Genomic DNA, 15,735 nt, shown 5'->3' on the forward strand with positions numbered 1-15,735 from the left:
TCACATCTTCCCTGTGCTACCAGAAAGGGAAAAGCTTTCAGTTTTTTCCAGCGTGGATCACATGACCACCCCAGTCCCATCACTGTGCTCAGAATAAATAAAGACTGCAGATTCTGCCAGCTTTGGCAAAAGGCAGTGGGGAGCCAGGAGCAGAGTAAGATCACAGTGGAAAAAATTAACTACCACTCAAAATACATGGGTGAAGAACTGAGGGAAATCATTACACAAGAAGAGGGGTTAATCTCAGCTGAACAAATTAAAAGTTCATTTCTCCTGTATCATGGTTCAAAGGAAGATTAACAACATATGAAAACTTATTAGTACATTTACATCAAGAAGTATTCTCACTCAGATCTCACTCCTTAAACCTATTTTTCTAATGTTTAACATCTCATTACTATAGAAACACCAATAAAATGAAATCAATGCAATTTTTCCATATCAAATTAGCAGGAAAATGCAAAATGGAGATAACACAAATAGAATGATGAGAAAAAGCACTCTTTTTCCTGATGGTGATAAGTAAATTGGAGAAAAAAATTTATGTGAAATAAGTTGACCATAAAAAACTCGCTTTGACCAAGCAATTTCACTTCTGGGAACATATCTCTTAAGAGATGCCAAAATTGCAAACATTTAAGCATAAGCGAAAACTTTTCCCACTGCAACCATCTAACTATCCAAAAAATGAAAATTAATAGTGGAAAATGTTGTGCACTGATTCAGCAAATCATGTGACCATCTGTAAACAATTACCAAAAAAATCATAATGATAAGAGAAAACGTTTGTTAGGATACTGAGTGAAAAAAGTAGGATCCAAAAGTATTTCCAGTATAATCAGCTACACGCTAAATTGTGTTTTAAAGACAGATAGGGACTTCCCTGCAGGGGGCACGGGTTCAATCACCGGTCAGGGAACTCAGATCCTCCCCCCTCCCCAAAAATAACAGATAAATAAAGACAGATAAAAATCAAAATATTAACACAGACACTCTCTGGATGATATTTATTTTCTTTTTGTGTTTTTCTGTATCCTATCCCTTTGAAATAGTTTTTTAAGCAAAATACAAATCTATTTCTTCCTGTATAATTAATGCTGGCTTAAAAAATCCCTGCTTTGACAATGTTAACAGAAAGCTATAACCTTTAGATCTCATAATCTATTACTCAGTAATAAATAATTATCAAAACTTTGCAGACAAATTTTGTACTGGGGGTGAGAAGGTGGGGTGGATTGGATTCAAGCATTTCCTCACACCATTAAAAAAACACTGACGGATTACAATAAAATGTAAAAATGGAACCATAACAGAACCAAGAAGAAAATTTTATTCTGGGTATGGAGAAGGCAAAGGAAGAAAAGAAACAAAGAGCTGATAGACTTGACTATCTAAATTTAAAATCTACTATAAATTAAAACAAACCAGAACAAGTAACAAAACTAGCAAAAAATACTTGCCCATGTCAGTAGGTTGATACCCTTCCCATAAAGGGTTCTAATAAAAGAGCAAGCATCTCCAAAATTAAAACAGACAAAGGACACTAACAGACAACTCATAACGTTAAGTAAGAATGGCCAATATGTGGGGAAGATCTTCAACTCTAAAGTAACCAGAGAAATGGTAACTTTAACCAAAGGAACCCTTTTTTCCACAAACTCTGATTAAAAATGGTGTGCTGTACTGACTAGGATTTGGCGAAATAGGCATTCTCACAAAGTATTAGTAGGAGTATAAATTGGTTTAATCAAAAAAGGGAAAAAAAAAGTGGTTCAGTCTTTCTGAAACACAATTTAGCATTCTGTTAAAAGTCTTCAAAATATTCATATCCTTAGGTCCTATGAACCCATTTCAGGAATTTGACTTGATAAAATCAGAACAATACTCAAATGTGATAGGCACAGCAGTAACATATTTTACAGAAAAAAACTGGGGTGGGGGGGAGAATGTGACTAGAGGCCCTAATTTATATCATGGGCTTTCATATCAAGGAAAATCATGGGGTAGAAATATAGAGTAGAAATACTAACCATCATTATCTCTGGGTGGATGGATTGAATTTATCTTAATTCTTTCATTTTCCTGAAGCATCCCAATTTTCCTTTCTCAACATGCTGCGTTTTTATAACAAAAACAATGTAGAAGAAACCTTCACTACAGCAATCTCAACCAAAGTTGCTATAAAATTGAATTCAATCCCACCGCTGACATTTGAGAAAAACAAGAAAAAGCACATGATATAATGAAAATGCTACTGCATGGCAAAGAGGGAGGGAGAGCCTACAAATACCTGTGCTAGAAGTGGGAAAGACTAGGTAGTATCCCTGAGAGCAAGCCCACAGACAAGCAGTGGAAGTGAGTGATTTCCTCAAGAAGAAAAAGAGAACAGAAAAGAGAGGAACAGAGCAATGATAGCCCAAAAACTTATGGAAGAAAGGAAAAGAGAAAAACAATAGAAGAGGAGGAAGATAATCTAGCTCAATTATGGACAGAGATGAAGGATGGGTGAAAAAGAACAGAGGGAATAATAAGGAGAAAATAAATATATCCCAAAGATCCAACTTTCTTTTATCTTAACGGTGAACTAAAACTTTTCTTCTTTTTTTTAAAAAAAAAGTAAGTTACCTTGATTTAGGAAAAGGGCAGGAGTGGTCACAGGAAGGAAGCTACACATAGAAGACAACTTAATGCAAGTTTGGGAGGAAACAGAATGAATCAAAAATGAATGAGTTAAAAATTTCTAGGAGGGAAAAACTGCTCCTTAAATTCTAAACTGAATGAGTTAATACTCTTCAAGTACTTCATACCCTCCTCTAAGCCCTTCTTCATCATTTGGATCAAGTGGTTTGTGCAGTAAAAACAGTTTGGCACAATGAAAGGAATCACCGACTTGCAAGTGAAGAGGTCAGGAATCAAGTCCTGACTCTACATACCAGCCATGTAAAGCGGAGCAAGTTACCACATTTAGAAAACAGGGGCTACATACTTAGCACACAGAGTTTGTGAGTCTCAAATTGAAAGAATATGTATAAAAAATTGCTTAACTAAAAATACTCCACCAGTGCTGTTGTAGTAGGTGCTTTATTACCATTACCTACTACTAACCATGTAGTAGATTATTTATTACCATTATTTGAATCACTGTATCACTATGAATACATTCACAAGACCAAAGCCACTATTTTTTGGAAACAAAAGCCACAATAACAGCATTTTACTTATAGGAAAGTTAAGCAACAAAGTTAGATTAAAAGAATAAAAATACAGTTGTAATTGCTCTCTCCCAATTAACCCCAATCCACTCACTCCCCAAAATGACTGGAGAGGTTTCTCAGAGGTTAGATAATTGTTAGCATAGCACACTCTACTGGGGCTTCAAAAATAAGTCTGGGGTTTGATGAAAAGGTCCCTTCCAGCTCTGAGACTGTATCACAAACAAAAGAATCAAGCTGTCTAAAATGGCAAAATGAAATTCAGATGTGCAAGTATCTTCTAATTTGCATTCTTAGCCAAACTGATAAGACTTTTTGGCTAAAGTTCTAAATTTCTATGCCCTGATCATAATTATACTTATCCACATAAAAATAGGGAAAATCTATATATTCAAAGTTATTACTAAATTATGGTATTAACCACACACAATTGAACATGAAGACTTTAAAAGCCCTGTTTTTAAACAATTTTTAAAGACAACAGGAAACAACACATATAATACTAGGTTTTAAAAAAGTGAATAGGCCCTCTTTTGTGTACTACTTTTGCGGGGAAATGTTTTTTAAAGACATGTAAAAGTTGAAATCATGAGAGCTGAAATGGGGCCACATTACTGAAAGGGAGGAGAGATTAAAGGTATAAAAACCCTAATTATACCTTGCTTTATATTCTTTGGCGTGATTCTCCATTCCAAACACGCTTTGAAATTTTATTATTTTCCTTCACAATTGAGCATATCATCGATAGTCTTAAAGCACATGAACTTCAGGGAAACATCTGCCATTCTACAAATCTGAGTTCCATCCTGATTACAACTTTTAAGCCAATGCATTTTAATAACTATTATTAACCATGTCCATTTGTTTACCACTCATATATTTAAATACATAATATAATAAAACATTTAAATAATTTTACAACATTATCACTGATGTGTAGAAAAGATAATGGTGCTGAAACGTCACTGGATTTAGAAGTAATATACTGTGTGACAGTGCAAAATGTTTGTCGATCATATGCAAGGGTCTAAATATAACCTGAGGATTAGTATGTACAAAACTGTAATTGTTCGAAAGGTGTGTGTAACTTAGGTGCACATGCGTGCACATGTATACACACATACATGCCTTAAAAAAAAAGAGCAACTACGGAGGAATAGGCCGATGTTAACAGTGACTACAAGTGGACTGTGAAACTGATGTTTTTCTTCATACTTTTCTGTATTTTCCAAATTCTGTAAAATACGTAACATTTTTATAATGGGGGAGTCATTTTTCTAATCAATAGCATAAATAAAGTTAAGTGTGGCTGCTCCCAAAGAACAGTCTAAACGTAAAAAAGCAAAAAAGTCTAGAACAGAACTCTGTACTAAGCACTGTTCTCAGAGTTACATGTTACAATACTGAAGTTAACTAGTAACCCTATGAAACAGATACCCCCACTGTGTGGACTAAAAAATTGAGGTTTCCTGAAAGATATAACAAAGGACACATAGCTATTTACAGGCAGAGGCAGAAATTGCACACAAAGCTGTCCTAGTCCAAAGTCCAAATGTTTAACCAATTAAATCGCCTGACATGAACAAGATGTATTTCAATTTCTTCTTTACATTTGACATTTACCATTTTTTTTATAGTTCAGTAGACAACATACATGGTAATATCTCAAAATGTTGCATCAGGTAATCTTATTAGAGTTTAGCCATATCTATTATAATCTAACCATGATTAGTCCATGGACTGAAAATTAGGCTCAAGCAATTCTGAGTATTTTATGCATAAAATGACAGTTCTTAGCTAAATCAGACAGGAAATCTTGCATTCAAGAGAATATATTGATTCTTCACACCACCTCCTATACAACAACTCCAACTAAAAAGATCAGCTCAACACCACACGCTGAGAGTTGATGCGCTAACACAGTCAGACGGCCTTGCCAGCCTGTCAGTGCCCCTGTGTTGTCAAAGAGTAAGACAAGGGAAAAAACTCAAAAAGCTAGCTATCAAAACTCAAGATCTTAAAACAAAGAAGCTTCCTTTCAATAAGGTAAATAAATCAAGTCACAACATACATAAAGGAAGGGATCACAAATGGCTGAAATTACCATTTAAATTACCATTTAATTACCATTAAATACATACCTTCCTCCTATTGAGTCGTCTTGTGGTTGGGCCCCGGCAGTGTTCCTCTGTGAACGTCGCAGTGACCCCCCTGGATTGTTATTAGGCCGGTTGGACATTGGCACCTCTCTCTTGAAGGGACATACCCTTTCTAGACACTACCATTCACTAAAAAGGGGAAAAAAAGGAGAAAAAATAAAACGTCAACTATACATAGTACAACACCAAAAACAAATGAGGGGCACCAAAGATGAAGGGGAAATGTTATGTAAACAATTTGATTGTACAGCCTTCACCAATGCTGCAGTGTCTTATTAAACTGTGAAGTCTGGCTGATTAATGTGTTATAAAGTGTCAGGAATATATCAAATTCAAGGCATGAGGTCCAGAATCCCACACATAGAATTAACTTACATTTCTCATGGAGCGCCCAAGAAATCCCCAATTCAAAAAAAACAGAGCACAAGTAGAAATCTCTGTTTCCACATCTAGTACTACATGGTAAAGGGCACTGCACCTAAAGTCAGAACACCCTGGCTCAAGTCCTGTGATAGAACGGGTACTAAAAGAGTCTGCCTTTGTACAAACCATAATCTCTAGCCTCAGATTCCTCAGGCACAGAATAAAAGCAACATATACCATGCTTACTTCACAGCAGTGCTGTGAACAAATGAAATAATGAATACAAAGGAAATGGTAAAACTATAATATCTTAATGGAGAAACAAGGAAAAAGCAGCTCAAGTACAGTAAATTGAGAAATGGTCCTAGATCTCCTGGATTTCAACATCAGCTGCGCTGGCTGTGACTTTGGACAAGAAACTTGATCTCTAGATTTTGTTTACCTCTTCTGTAAAATCAGTATATTATCTACCTCATGGAGATGTTAGCAACAAGAAATTGTGAACACAGTTCATAAGCTTAACAATTTAGTTCAAAACACAGTTATTAATTAATTTGAACTTTTTATCTTTCTATAAGAAATCGTTATACAGGAAAAAATGCTGACACTCAAAGAAAATGAGTTTAACTGACAAAAGAGGTCAATAGTACTATCACAGAATTGCGATTTTTATAAATCAAATCTGACACAATTTTTCTTAAGCCTCCAGTCAAATTCCAGGTAGAGTTCTTTAATTACTTCTATTGATTGGGGAGGGAACAGAAGGAACGATCATATGACATTACAGAAACTTGTGCCAAAAAGAATGTAAATTAACCATAACTAAATCTATTACTGGATTTTAAGAGATTCCATGCACTGTAACAGGAAACTGGGTTTTCTTTTGAGTTACATGTTCACCCAGTTCAGTAGAAAAGGACAGTTTCTTTCTGTCACACATGCCCACATCACCAATTAATACACCAAATAAACTTCAGTCAGGAAGTTCAAATTACTAATATAATTACTCTCAATTTTAGAAAGAAAAAAGAGGAAATACTATGTAAACATTAAAAGAGAAAGAGGAAGGTTCAGTTTACATGTACTGATGGAAAGAAAGAAAGATCTCTCCAAGATATGCTTGGAGAAAAACAGTATAATTCCCATCTATGTGTACATATATATTTAAAAGGTTTACATATGTATCTTTATATATTATTTGCTCATTAAAAATTGGTGGCAATAAATTCATACAACAGACTCTGTTAACACCCCGCCCCCCACGCGCCTTATCACCAGTTTTGCTTTCCATGGTTTCAGTTACCTACCTGATCAACCATGGTACAAAAATATTAAATTGAAAATTCCCAGAATAAATCATTTGTAAGTTTTAAATTGTACAACATTCCAAGTAGCTGGTGAAATCGCATGCCATCCCTCTCTGTCCCGCTCAGGATGTGAGTCAGCCCTCTGCCCAATGTATCCACTATATATGCTCCCCACCAATTAATATATGAAAAAACATAGTATATACAGGATTTGGTACTATCCACGGTTTCAGGCATCACTGGGGAGCTTGAAACGTATCCTCTGCAGATGGTACTGACTAACTTTGAGAAAGAGGACTGGGGGTCTGAAGTCTGAAACTAAAGGAGTCATTTTTGTTACTTATCCTTTGAACACAATAAGGTAGGTCACTGGATTACAAATGCTGGGCTCTGGAGTTAAATGGCCTCTCAGTGAGTTCAAATCCTAACTCCAATACCAACAAAATGTATGACCTCGTACATAAAGTCCTCTGTGCTTCAGTCTATCGAATGGGGATAAAGAACTTATCCTACAGAGTAGCTGTGAGCATTAAACGAGGGGATCCATACAAACCACGTAACACAGTGCTTCTCACATAGCAAGGGCTCAGTACACACCAACTATTATTATTACTATAAACATGTATTCAGAATAAAAAAATACTTGTGATAAAATTATATTGGCAGAAACTTTGCCATAAAAACCACGGTCAACATGAGTCTCAAACTTCTAGCAATATCGTCTCAAAAGTGAATTTTGCTACACAGAAAACACAGTGCTCTTAATTAAGGGTGAGCATCACAATCACCTGAGAAGGTTTGTCAAAAAATGAATGCCTGACCTGCCCTCAGATTCTGATTCTGTGGGTGCAGAAATTGGACATATATTTTGAAAGAGCTCTCCTGGTTGTACTGATCTAAAGAACAATTGTATCCCATTCAAGAACTAAATAAAAAGACCAATCTATTTCAGAATCCATCCAAGAAGTTTTACTATCTCAAACACCATCTCAATGCCATCTTGCTTGGATGCTGAACAGTATGGACACAAGAGAATAGCATGATACTGTTCCTTTCACTTTAAAAAGCAAAGAATACTATTATTAAACAGGGTTAGGAGATCTGGGCTTCCCTAGTGGTGCAGTGGTTAAGAATCCTCCTGCCAGGGGACTTCCCTGGCGGTCCAGTGGTTAAGCCTTTGCCTTCCAATGCAGGGGGCGCAGGTTCGATCCCTGGTCAGGGAGCTAAGATCCCATATGTCTCGAGGCCAAAAAAAACCAAAAACAAAACAAAACAAACAAAAAAAGAATCCTCCTGCCAATGCAGGGGACACGGGTTTGAGCCCTGGTCAGGGAAGATCCCACATGCCGTGAAGCAACTAAGCCCGTGCATCACAACTACTGAGCCTGCGCCCTAGAGCCCGCGAGCCACAACTACTGAAGCCCACGCGCCTAGAGCCCGTGCTCCACAAAAAGAGAAGCCATCACAATGAGAAGCCCGCCCACCCCAACGAAGAGTAGCCCCCGCTCACCGCAACTAGAGAAAGCCCACTCACAGCAACGGAAACCCAAAGCAGCCAAAAATAAATAAATAAAATAAATAAATTTATTAAAAATACCAACAGCGTTAGGAGATCTCACCTGCCCACTTCCTGCTATTAAATGCCTACTGTATGTCATAGGGTGTTAAGGGATTCAAATGAATATAAGTCACACTGGTTAACTTGACCTATAGTTAGCAAAGTAACCTTAATAATGCTCCCAACACCTTCAGAGCTTGTCAACTAGCACCAGGTGGTTCATGGATAATTCTTGGAATTTAAAGAGAGGAAAAGTGGCAAGTAAGAAGACACTTATTTATCAAAGTGCTACCTGCTTTTAAAGCATAAATTGATCCTTAAGGAACGTGGCCAGACTCTGTAAAACTCTGGAGTTTGAATTGCCCAAAAGTAAATATAAGAGTAACATATAATACACATAGGATCTCCCCCCCCCCATGCCCGGTATCAACAAATCCAGAGACAGAAGGGACCCTTGGGGGTGATCAAGTTCAAGCCCTTACATTACAGACAATTCCAAATGAAGAAAGTTCAAAGTCATCTGATGAGGAACTAGTCCTGTGAACCCTGATATGGAGAAGACCTATCACCTCCAGAGATCACCATTACCTCAAATTCACAAAATTTAATTCCTCTTTTGACTCCAGATAAGAGCCTAAAAATCACCATGCAATGATTTCCTTCTTGTTATGTGAATATTCCATGCTGTCTTCACCAACTAGTACACCTACCATGTTTTATTAATTAAATTTTAAAACACACATACAAGTGAGTTATACTAATACTAAAACTGCATTGCTATAAATTGTTTTGATAAACTGAAATGAATATGAACTCAAAGATTCCATCTTAATAGGTATCTCACAATGTTGAAACTAGAAGGTTTAAGTCCAGTCTATTAATAACCCTATCAAGTCCTGAAATATACTACTCTTCTAACCATGGATATATGCCTTCCTTTCAGTGGAAACAATCACCGACATTTTTCACATGAAACCGTTGACGTTAATTCCTAAAGCACTGAAATAAAAGAGATGGCATATATGACTTTGAATTCAATAGAAAAAGCATAGAAACACCGACATGTTCAAGATTGAAAGCAAACTCACAGAACAGACTGACAGTTACCAGAGGCAGGGGATAGGGTGTGGGTTAAATGGGTAAAGGGAGTCAAAAGGTACAAACTTCCAGTTGTAAAATAAATAAGTCTTATTACTATGGGGATGTAATGTACAACATGGAGATTAGAAGTTAATACTACTGTACTGCATGTTTGAAAGTTGCTACGAAAGCAGATCTTAAAAAAAAAAAAATTCTGCATGTATGGTGACAGATGTTAACCAGATTTAGTGTTACTGATCATTTTGCAATATATACAAATATCAAATCATTATGTTGTGCACCTGAAACTAATATGATGGTGGATGTCAATTATACCTCAATTTAAAAAAACTACTTGCCCTGAAAACAAACTCATGATAACTTTGTTCACAGCTCTAAGCATCAACAAACTTACTCATTGATCAGGTTAAATGGCATATGAATTTTATGTGAAAATGTATTTACCTCTTCAGGCAAACAAAATTTCTTCAGGAAAAAAAGAAATGCATATTAATCTACATTTTAAAATTCATTTTCAAAGTTTTATAAGAAGGACATTCTTTCAAGGAAACTTCAACTGCAAACATTCTGGAAACTGATTTTTCCTTTAATTTCTCAACTCAGAATCAGAGAAGAGAGGTTAAGGCTAGGGAAAAAAATTAACTTTAGGATCTTCCCAGTCAAACGGCCAAAAGTATGAAATGAAAACAAAGGTTATCATTTGTGCAAAATTTTTTTCACATGAAGGAAGCCTGACAGACTGGAGAACATATCTCCAATTTAGTGACCAAGAGCAGACCGACAGCCCCAAACCAAGCTAATACATTTCTATTATCTATTATTTGATAGGCAACTCTAAAAACTGAAGGATAGTTACATTATTTTCACAGTAAAGATAACATTTTTCTAAAAATCTAATATCCCAACGCAGTATCTGTAGCAAGTTTTCAGAATTGACATTTAAAGGGACTCTTATTTATCCATTGTGTCCCCCCCGCCCCCCTCCCGCCAATTTCTTACGCCTTCTATTTAGATGTGGTCCTCCAAAGAGACTTGGTTTGGCTTCAGACTGTAAAACTGGAATTTAACAGCAACAGTAATAAACACAATTTCCATAGCACTTTATTCATGTTTATTCTAATAAGCAAAATTTAAATGTGCCAATGGGCCTTTATTAACCATGTTGTTTACTAGTCCTACTTTACAAACAAGGAAACTGAAGTGCTACAAAATTAAGTTGCCTGCATGCAACAAGTAACAGCATCCAGACCTGCAGGCTGCAAGCAATAGCAGATGTAAACAACTGCATACACCAGATCAAGAAGGATATGACTACATCTTAGGAGAAAGGACAGGAAGTTAAACGTACCAGGGGCAGTATTAAACAACTCTACAATGAAATGGAATGGAAGTCACCCTTGCTTATAACAGAAGTCATTCTTGCTTAAGTAAAAATGGCAAGGCCTTCAAACACGACTGTCTTTAAAATGGGAATGAATATCCTTTAAGCTTCTCTAAGAGCAAGGGATTGAAATACAGAGGCAAATAAAACAATCCCTGCTCACAAGGAGCTTACTGCTCTATATCCCCACACTAGACTAAATCCTGCCTCTGCTACTTAATAAAAATGAGACATGGGCTTCCCTGGTGGCGCAGTGGTTGAGAATCTGCCTGCCAATGCAGGGGACACGGGTTCGAGCCCTGGTCTGGGAAGATCCCACATGCGCGGAGCAACTGAGCCCGTGAGTCACAACTACTGAGCCTGCGCGTCTGGAGCCTGTGCTCCGCAAGAAGAGAGGCCGCGATAGTGGGAGGCCGCGCATGGCGATGAAGAGTGGCCCCCGCTTGCCGCAACTAGCAAAAGCCCTCGCACAGAAACGAAGACCCAACACAGCCAAAAATAAATAAATAAATAAATTTATTAAAAAAAAAAAAATGAGACATACAATACCTTACACCTTCATCTCTGTTTCCTTCTCAATTAAACTAGAGATAACACTATTAATTTAGGGTTTGGGTACTACAGACAACATATATAAGGCTCTTGGAACAGTGCCTGACACATAGAGCAGCCATTTAATGAGTGCCTATTAGCACAATTAAATGACTGGTGAATCTGGGGAAGAAGTGGGGGGTGGGGTGGTCATCAAGTCTACATCAAGTCCAACATCTTGAATAAGAAAGGAATTAGAGAGGAAAAAAATAACCCCCCAAATTCTATAAAACCATTTAGGACACTTTATATTTCACTTTGATTTAGGAAGGAGGTTAAAAAAACAAAAACAAAAAAACACTAGTTAGCATGTATAGTATAGTTACAAGTCAAATGTCAAACTCTTGGTAGTTGTATCTGTTATACAACAGTGCAACCTGGTTCATGAACCTTTAATGAACAAAACATTAGTTTAGAAAGCTAAACATTAGTCTGCATTAGGGAAGCGGAGAGAAATGTATTGTCTTTCTTCCAGTTAATCAGAGAAGTTCTGAAGAGAAAAAATAAGAGTAAGAGCCACTGAGTACAGGGGAAAGAGCTAGGTTATCTGAGAATGGGGTCTCAAGCATTTAATTCAATTTAGGGGCATTGAAACTGTTCCAATGTCATGTTGGAATATTGTGCAACATGTAAAAGTAGTTTTTCCAAATTATATTTTTTGTAACACTACAAAAGAACATTTACTGGCAAAAATACAGGTTTTAAAGTGAATATTAAAATAAAAATGATTATGGGTAATGTTTATTTTGTGCTTACCATGTCCCTGGCAGAGTGCCTCTTCCATTTAATTTTCACAACCTTACAAAATTGGTAGGACAAGAAATAACCTTCCTTTAGAGAAACTGTGGCACACAGTAGGTTGTAATAACCCTAACGCTGCAAAGCTAATGTTACAAGGCCAGCACTCAAACACAGGTTTGACCTAAAGTCCATGCTCTTTATGACTATACTATATGACTGAACAAATGAAGAAAAAATAATTCTACGTTTCCCTTTTTTAAAAAGTCAAAACATTAAGAGAACATGGCATTGCAAGCTAGGAGGGATATCTCGAAGGTCCTAATCCTTTTATATTTCCTTGAGATAATCAGTTTAACTGAACAATCCTTAAATGAGTAATAATCACAAAACATGCTAAATGATATGAGAAGTAATATCAAAGGTAATACTGTAAATAAAAACAAAAAAAAAGGGTAACTTAATTTCACCCTCAGCAGGTTGAAAAGGTCCAGTTTAAAAGGTTAGAGGATTTCCCTGGTGGCACAGTGGTTAAGAATCCGCCTGCCAATGCAGGGGACACGAGTTCGAGCCCTGGTCCAGGAAGATCCCACATGCCGTGGAGCAACTAAGCCACACGGAGCAACTAAGCCCGCACGCCAGAACTACTGAGCCTGCGCTCTAAATCCCGCGAGCCACAACTACTGAGCCCGTGCTCCGCAACAAGAAAAGCCACCGCAGTGAGAAGCCCGCGTGCCTAGAGCCCGTGCTCCACAACAAGAGAAGCCACCACAATGAGAAGCCTGAGCACCGCAACTTAGAGTAGCCCCCGCGCGCCGCACCTAGAGAAAGCCCGCACCTGTGAAGACCCAATGCAGCCAAAAATAAATACATAAATTTATTAAAAAAAAAAAAAAATCTGGGAAGAACGTGTACCTAAGAAATAAGTCTGAACTGTATCATGAAGGGCCTAAAGCTAAACACTTGGGGTTTAAGACCTACAGATAAGCAGATCAACTATTAAGTTACCAAACAGACTTAAGGGTGGATGAGGGTCCGATAACAATGGAAAGTGAATGAAGAGATAGGAATCAGGGAACATTTAGACAATAAAATCTATACCATGAGGAAAAAAAAAAAGTCTAGGATTGTGTTTATCAAACTTCAGCATATATATGAATGGGGACATTAAAATGTCTCTCAAGTTTCTTACTCTGGTGACAAGGGTTAAGAAAAGTTATTTAAAACATATAAAGAAAGAAGATGACTGCATACCCTTTCAATGCCATATGAAACACTATTTAACAGGCTCAGCTAGGAACTATTTAATTTTTCTAGAAGACAGAAGCATTAATTTGCTATTTCCTATTAATTAGGGTTTCAGACAATGAATTTACATGTTATCTTGCAGATCTGTATGTAGAAGAAGTACAAACAACGATACCAGTAGACGTAATCCCAAAGACTGCAGTTTGCTGCCCAACAGGACATTACCATCTAAAGTTCTTTATTAAATTGCCTAAAAATATCCAGTTCCTCAAATGTTATAGCAACCAGCTTATCCTAACAGGTTCCCTTAATTAATTAGTGAGTTGAATAAATCTTTACTATGTGTTTACTCCATAGTTCTAAGTTATGCTTTTAACTTTAGAAAATTTTAAAAAACAGATGGTAGTAACGTTACCAAATGGTACACATAGGGTAGAAAAATACAGTGTTAAACATGTCAAATGAGTTTGTAGGCTTTGTAGATAAAGAGTTCCGCTATGCAGATGCAAATAAAGATCTAGAATTAAGTAGGTAACTGAATATGCAGATGGGAGAAATTATCAGCAGGCAAGAGATAGATGAGACCAAGATAATCAATGAGATTTCATTTTCTCTAGGAAAAGCATGCAGCATAAAGAGAAGAACAAGCACAGGGTGGAACTGTGGGAAAGACTAAAATCTAAGGAAAACAGAAAAGAAAGAATCTAGTTGAGGAGAATCAGGGACTCATCAGAAGTACGGGGAATAAACGATGAAGGTATACAACAAAAGTATGAGGGAAAAAATCAGGATGGTAGTACTGCAGACACGAATGAATAAAAGAATGGATAGGCAGAGTTCAAATGTCACAGAAAGGGCAGACACACGAAACTGAAACATGTCCATCAGATTGAGAAATCTGTGAGCTGCTTCTAGAAATGGTGGGGGAGGAGAGAGTATGGTTAAGTTAGGTAGCCAGTAAAGACTAACTTTCGTGAGCAAAGGCTAGGCTACAAAGAAGACAGAGAAGAGAAAATAGCCAACGAGGTAAGGGGAAGCAGGACTGACAAAGCAAAAACTGTCACTTATGTTTATGGTTTCTACTCCTGTGTGTGCAGGAGTGTTCGTGATTTTCCTATTTTTCCTTTTAAAAAAAAATAAGTCTTGGGCATATTTATATATGTAAAGAAAATTACTGAAAGAAAAAGGCTGGGAATAAGGTATAGTTTACTAACGAGATCTTACAGGAGAAAAAGAAAGAATTAAGAGCATAAGCCTTCGATCAGAGGAAAAGCACATCACATCAATCTCAAAGGCACGAGATGACAAATGGCAGCAAGGATGTGCATGCCTAGCTTAACAGAACCTGTGATTTTAAGGTATGAGACCAGTAAAGGAGAAAGGAGATTTCAAAGAGTTACCTAATACAAAACAGGGAAAGGAGCTGACTATGGGCAAAGAGGACTACAAAGCGGCATGAAGAACCTACTGGGAGTAGAAACCATAAACGTTAAGTGGCAGCCCACACCTGATGCAATTTTCTCGTTTATGTAAGAGGAAATTCTCATCCAGAGTGAACTTCAGCGAAGCATACATCTATTTAAGGACACACCTAACAGCCGAATCCAGCTCTCCAGAATGCCAGTGAAAGGTATACTTTCCATTATGCCATTCTAAACGTGAATTTAACCACTTTCTGTTTATTGATTTGTTGACAGCTAATCCATTTACAGAGATGGAAATAGAACACAATTGACCCTCCAGAGTCCAAACTCTGAATAATTTCTATACTATGCCTTCATTTACAAAGTGCAAATAACTAAAGTGCTTGCAGCAAACACTTGAAAAACTTGAAAGATCAAGAATCACCCAACACTGAACAACAAAATTCAACACTGGGCACACAAACTGATGCCAGCATCCACATTTTATGATTGTAATAGGCCTTGAGAATCTACCTTACTGTCATCTGGCAAGAGTCAATGAGATTAATTTTGGCATCATTTTCACAAAGAATACTATTTTTTGAGTATTAAGCCATACAATTCATGCTATAGCTCTCTTAGAAATGTCCATTTTCTTGTTCAGCAGAAATTAA

At 36.9% G+C, this 15,735-nt stretch overlaps 1 protein-coding gene across 22 annotated transcripts in view; it reads right to left on the reverse strand.

The window, feature by feature from the left end:
• Positions 1 to 15,735, reverse strand: part of TRIP12 (thyroid hormone receptor interactor 12) — a 146,478-nt gene that overhangs the window by 100,299 nt on the left and 30,444 nt on the right. For all 22 annotated transcript variants that reach the window (XM_082466395.1, XM_082466394.1, XM_082466379.1 and 19 more), the window contains one exon: positions 5,354 to 5,500. In XM_082466395.1, the coding sequence (XP_082322521.1) occupies positions 5,354 to 5,451 (98 nt within the window). In that variant the 5' untranslated portion in view covers positions 5,452 to 5,500. The remainder of the gene's footprint in view (positions 1 to 5,353; positions 5,501 to 15,735) is intronic.

The sequence above is a fragment of the Balaenoptera physalus genome, assembly GCF_965194825.1.
Source record: "Balaenoptera physalus genome assembly, chromosome: 6".
Taxonomy (NCBI): domain Eukaryota; kingdom Metazoa; phylum Chordata; class Mammalia; order Artiodactyla; family Balaenopteridae; genus Balaenoptera; species Balaenoptera physalus.